The sequence below is a fragment of the Dasypus novemcinctus genome, chromosome 19 (assembly GCF_030445035.2).
Source record: "Dasypus novemcinctus isolate mDasNov1 chromosome 19, mDasNov1.1.hap2, whole genome shotgun sequence".
NCBI classification, from domain to species: domain Eukaryota; kingdom Metazoa; phylum Chordata; class Mammalia; order Cingulata; family Dasypodidae; genus Dasypus; species Dasypus novemcinctus.
The window spans coordinates 83,326,909-83,332,833 of NC_080691.1; the positions used below are offsets into that span (position 1 = coordinate 83,326,909).

Below are 5,925 nucleotides of genomic sequence, written 5' to 3' on the forward strand. Positions count from 1 at the left end.
GTCTTAGGGCTGCCGTGGGGCGCCGGGGGCCGTCCCCGTGGCCAGGGGACCAGACACCCCCCCAGTTCCGTGGGCTCCTGGAAGACCCCCTGGGTCACAGAGGACACGGGGGCCTGAGGGCCCCGAGGCCCCGGGACGTGGCCTCCACCGCTTCCCCACCTTTTTCTTTCCCATCCTGTTGGAAACGTTTTTTTCTTTTACCTTTAGACCTTCCTTTGTTCTCGCTGGCATTTAAAATAAGACACCTCCAAGAAAAAACCCAAAGTACAGCCAAACGAGACAAACAAACACCCTGCAGCCTTCGCATCCCATGAAGCCGGCAGGCTGGCGTTGGCGCACGCCTCTCCTGTCCTCTTCCTGTGTGAACCTGTGTGTGTGTGTGTGTAGAATTGTGTAGGGAGGCCCACAAACCCGAAGCCGAGAATTCTGCTGCCGTAACCAAACATCCCCAAATTACAGAAGCTTCAGCATAGAAGCTGATTTCTCCGTCACGTTAAATCCGGGTCCCGGGCTGGAGGGTGGCCCCTCCACCTCCCATATTCTTGCTGTTATTATTTTCCACCTGTGGCTGCTGCCTCACAGTCCAAAGCAGCTGCTCCAGATCCAGCCATCACACCTGCGTACCTGTCAGCAGCAAGGAGAAAATGGGAAGTGGCAGGCCTGTGCCTGGTGAAGGTTTTTTTTTTCTTTTCTTTTCTAAGCGCCAAGACGTAACAGAAGCTCGGTTAGACAATTCCCCCCACACGAAGCAGGTGGTTCTTTTCCTCTCCCATGGGGCTGTGATCTAAATAGAGCCTGAGGCTAAGTCACCAGCGCCTTCCCTGGCACGGCCCTCAATTTCCCCATCCAAGGAGTGGGTCTTCCACCCCCGCCCCCGGAATTGCAAAAGATGGCGAAGGGCCAGAGGTGGCGCCGGCAGGCCCGGGGGGCTCGGGCAACAGCTACAGAAGGGCTGCCCCCGGCTCCACACAGCGAGGCGGGCACTCGGGTCCCCATATTCAGAGGGGGTGGCTTCCAGGAGCCCCTCCTCCCGGGGACAGCCGGGGGGGACGCGGCGCACACAGGCCCCGAGCCCGGCCGCCTGTGCCCTCCTGCCCCGGATCCGCGTGGGGGCAGGGAACAGGTGTCCTTCCGGGCCCACGGGCAGCAGGTGGCGGGTGAGGGGCGAGACGGCCGCGCCTGCCCCCTCGCTCGCCCCCGCCGCCCCCCGCCGAGCCGGGCAGAAGAGCCTGCCGGCTTCACGACGCACAGCGACGCGCGGGTCTGAGTCCGAGCATATTAAATGTCGAGCCGGCAAACCCATAGAAAGTGGGCCAGGGGTGCCGGGGCGGGGGACGGGGAGCGCTGCCGGCGGGCTCGCCGTCTCTCTCGGGGGTCCTGGAGCTAGATTCTGGCGAGGGTTGCACAACTGTTAAAAGCAACCGTCGGGAAGCAGAGGGGGCTCAACGGCTAGAGCGTCCCCCTACCACACCGGGAGGTCCAGGGTTCAAACCCAGGGCCTCCTGGCCCGTGTGATGAGCTGGCTCATGCGCAATGCTGCCTTGTGCAGGGGTGCCCCCCACACAAGGAGAGCCGCCCCATGCAGGAGCACAGCCCACCCAGGAGTGGTGCCACCCACACGGAGAGCTGACGCGGCAAGATGACGCAACAAGAAGAGACAGAGGTGAGACAATAGGAGATGCAGGAAACTAGGGAGCTGAGGTGGTGCAAGGGAATGATCGCCTCTCTTCCGCTCCGGAACGTCCCAGGATGGGTTCCCAGAGCCGCCTAATGAGAAGACAAGCAGGCACAGAAGAAGGCACAGCGGATGGACACAGAGCAGACGGAGGGAGGGGGAAGCAACCCCCTTACACGGCTCTTCTGCCCCTTTGATTGGAACCTGTAATTAGCGCTATTGTTAAATACACATCCCAGAGACTCGAATCTTCGGGGCGTTCACGTGTTGAGCCCCGAATCTCAGCAGCGTTGCAGCAAACACCTGCTCTCCAGCTCGCTGCCCTCACCCAGGACAAACAACAAGAGGGTGATGACGGGCAGCGCCCCAAACCCAAGCCCAGTGTCCCCCGCGGCAGGCGGGCCAGCTCCAGCCATCAGCTTATGGGTCTAAGCCCCCTCGATCGGAAGCAGCATGGGCAGCACCGTCCCAATAAAATCAAGACTGAGGCGTGAACAAACAGAGGCGGGGGGTGCAAGTATGGGGTGAAGTAGACTTAGATGATTCTAGCAACAGAGGAACCTGTGACCTTGACGTAGAGGCAGTGGCCGCCCACCAGGGGGTTATTTAAAAAAAAGAAGAGGGAAGCAGACTTGGCCCAGTGGTTAGGGCGTCCATCTACCACATGGAGGTCCGTGGTAAAACCCCAGGCCTCCTGGCCCGTGTGGGGAGCCCCACGCGCAAGGAGTGCACCCCGTAAGGATAGCCGCCCAGCGCGAAGGAAAGTGCAGCCTGCCCAGGAATGGCGCCACACACAGAGAGCTGACACAGCAAGATGACACAACAAAAAGAAACATATTCCCAGTGCTGCTGATAAGGATAGAAGCAGTCACAGAAGAACACACAGTGAATGGACACAGCAGACAACCGGGGTGCAGGGGCGGGGGGGGGGGGGGGAGGAATAAATAAATAAATAAAAGAAAAGAAAAGAAAAAGCAAATCATCACCCCGACCCTTGAACTGAGCAAAGCACGTCGCCATACGAGCAATTTACAAGGCGAGGCCCGGGCCGGCTGGGCGATGGGGGCGGCGCGCCTCCCGGACCGGGCGGCGGCCCCTTTAAGCGGGGGCGGGGCCTCCGCGGAGCGCGGGGGAGGGGGGGGGGGGGAGCCCCGAAGCGCGGCGCGCGGGAGGGGCGGGGCCTCGCGTCGGCCGGAAGCGGAAGTGGCTGCGCTGGCGGCGCCGGAGCTGCGCCCAAGGCGGCCCCGGGTTTCTCCGAGGGAACTCCAAGGCCGAGCCCCCGCCGCCCCCGGCCCGGTGTGCTCGGCGGAGGCAGGGGCGGGGCGGGCTTTCCCCGGAGGGGGGCTCCGGCGGGTGCCTACGAGTCCGCGCGGCGCCGCGCCCGCCCCGCAGCGATGGGCTCCAAGGCCAAGAAGCGCGTCGTGCTGCCCACGCGCCCCGCGCCCCCCACGGTGGAGCAGATCCTGGAGGACGTGCGGGGCGCGCCGGCCGCCGACCCCGTCTTCACCGCGCCCGCGCCGGAAGGTAGGGGTCCCGGCGCGGGGCGGGGGCGCGGGGCGGCCCCCGCCAGGGGCCAGGCGTGTGGGGGCGCGCCCGAGCGGGGCCAGCACGCGGGGCCGCCCTGGACGGCCACCTGGGGGTGCTGCCAGAGCGGGCGGCTCCCCCGAACGCGCCGTCACGCCGGTACTGCCCGGAGCGGGGGGAGGCCCCTGCCCGGGCACGAGGTCCCAGCTCGACCCCGGCACCCCCAAAAACCACCTCTCTCTGGGGAGCGGATGCAGCTCAGGGGTTGAGCGCCTGCTTCCCACACGAGGTCCTGGATTCAGTCCTTGGTATCTCCTATAAAAAAATAAGTACAATACAATACAACAAAAAATAAAATACAGTAAATAAAATGCAATACAATACAGTGAAAATAAAATCAGTAAAATACAATAAAAATAACAAAACAAAAAACAACAAAATAAAATATAAGTAAATAAATGAAATATAAAACTATACAATAAAAGAGTAAGTAAAATAAATTTTAAAAATAATAAAGTAAAATAAAAGTAAAATCAGGCGGTGGACTTGGCCCAGTGGTTAGGGCATCTGTCTACCATATGGGAGGTCCGTGGTTCAAACCCCCGGGCTCCTTGACCCGTGTGGAGCTGGCCCATGAGCAGTGCTGATGCGCACAAGGAGTGTCCTGCCACACAGGGGTGTCCCCCGCGTAGGGGAGCCCCACGCGCAAGGAGTGCGCCCCGTAAGGAGAGCCGCCCAGCGCGAAAGAAAGTGCAGCCTGCCCAGGAATGGTGCCGCACACACGGAGAGCTGACACAGCAAGATGACGCAACAAAAAGACACAGACTCCCATGCCGCTGACAACAACAGAAGCGGACAAAGAAGACGCAGCAAACAGACACAGAGAGCAGACAACTGAGGTGGGGGGGAGAGGAGAGGAATAAATAAATGAATCTTAAAAAAAAAAAGTAAAATCAGTCAGCACTGCAGGGCGGCGCTGCCCGCTTCTGCAGCCACTGCCCACGATGAGCCCTCAGGTTTAAACTCAAACGAAGTGAGATTTAAAAACCCACTTGCTTAATCCAGCATTCCACATGGCTGCTCTACTGGAGAGGGCAGACGGGGACCTTTTCCTATCTGGAAAGTTCTATGGGGCGGCGATGCTGATAGCCACGGGAGCGGGGGCGCGGCTGGCACGGCGCTGGGTGGCCCCGTGTGCTGCCCGGCGTGATGCGTAAGCCTGCTTCCTGCGGGCGTGTCCCTGCAGTAGCGCGAAGCCGGGCTCTGGTTGACCGTGACCCACGGCCACAGCCTGTGCTTTCCGTGGCCTGCACGTGGCTCCTGCTTAGCCCAGGGCTCGGGGTGGCCTCCATGTCCTCCTCATCCTGGCCACCTCCAGATTCTCCAAACCCGGTTCTCGAGGGCAGGTCCCCGGGAGGGGGTCGGTGTCAAGTCCTCGTGGGAGGGGAAGCCCCCCGGGTCAGGCTCTTCCCGGGGCCCCATGTGCAGGTGCACGCTCCGCCCCTCTGTCCTCACGGGGTCCCCCGGCCGGCGGGCAGTGACGAGGCCGTGTTGTGTCCCCAGACCCCGCAGGCCCCTCCGGGACGGCCGAGGACGCCGAGGCGCAGCGGGAGCGGCTCTACCCGCAGAGCCAGGCCTACGTGACCGCGAACCAGCGGCTGCAGCGGGCGGGCAGCGGGCTGAGGCACAAGTTCGAGGAGCTGCGGCGCGCGGGCGCGGAGCTGGAGCGGGCCGTGGGCCAGGGGGCGCGGGCAGCACTGCCCGTGCCCGCGACCCCCTCGTCGGGCTGACGGCGGCCCCGGAGAAGCCGGGAACGTTCCGGACGCCCCCTCCCCCTCCCCTGCTGCTGGCACGGCCCGGCCCGGCTGCCCGGGAGAGGGGCCAACTTCCAGTTCTCCATTTTGTGACTCGTCCAGGACACAGCGGTGCTCACCCGGCCGGTGTTCTCCTGCCACCAGCAGGGCAGGGCGCCCCTAGCGGCCTCTTCCCTCCTGCCGGACCCTGTCCCCGGCCCCCCGCAGACACGGGATCCCCGGGGCAGTCCCGGGCGCTCTGGGTTCCTGGCCCGTGGCCAGGTCCCGAGATCTGAGATCACAGGACTGGCCGCGGGGGTGGCCGCGGGGGTGGCGGGCAGGCCAGCCTCCCCGGGGATTGTGGTCCCTGTACTGCTCACCCCACAGCTTCTCTGCAGGGACCCCAGCCCGTCTGGGCCGACTGACCTCTTGGGGGCCCCGGCACCGGGGTCCAGACGAGCTTTGCTTGCCCCCTCGCTCTGGCCACTCCAGGTCGCCGCATCAGCCCATTAAACAGCTGGCAGGACCTCAGCTTTCCCCATCTGTGGACAGCAGGGACCCCTGAGGGCCCTGGGAGGGGGGCGATCTAGACTCCCAGCCTCCCACCCGCCCGCCGGCCCCTGGCGCCCTGGTCTGGGGGAGGGGGCTGTCTGTGGCGGGGCCCGGGGGTCTGGTCCCCTTCAGTGTTCCCACCGCAGGTGAGTCCTCACAGCGCAGGGCCTTGGGGCGGCTCCACCCCTGCCCCTGCGAGGACGCCCCCGCCAGCTGGACGGACCCGAAGGCCCCGTGGAGGCGGCTCAGGGAGGGGCCTGCGGCCGTTCGCGCGGGGACCACCTGCCCTAGCTGCCTCCCCTGCCGGCGCCTTCTTGGGCCCTGCCAGGAAACGGGCATTCCCCCCACCCCCGAGGAGCAGTGGGGCCAGGAGGATGTGGG

The 5,925-nt window shown here is 64.0% G+C and overlaps 1 protein-coding gene across 1 annotated transcript; it reads left to right on the forward strand.

Annotated features, from left to right (window-relative positions):
- Positions 1–2,873: 2,873 nt before the first annotated feature.
- Positions 2,874–5,519, forward strand: C19H19orf25 (chromosome 19 C19orf25 homolog). The gene is made up of 2 exons (XM_058282175.2): positions 2,874–3,199; positions 4,763–5,519. The coding sequence occupies exons 1-2, from the start codon at positions 3,070–3,072 to the stop codon at positions 4,987–4,989; spliced, it is 357 nt and encodes a 118-aa protein (XP_058138158.1). The 5' UTR covers positions 2,874–3,069; the 3' UTR covers positions 4,990–5,519.
- The last annotated feature ends 406 nt before the right edge of the window (positions 5,520–5,925 follow it).

Coding starts and splice junctions, on each gene's coding strand:
- C19H19orf25 (XM_058282175.2), top strand. CDS start 3,070: ATGGGCTCCAAGGCCAAGAAGCGCGTCGTGCTGCCCACGCGCCCCGCG. Junction 3,200..4,762: donor CACCGCGCCCGCGCCGGAAG/GTAGGGGTCCCG, acceptor TTGTGTCCCCAG/ACCCCGCAGGCCCCTCCGGG.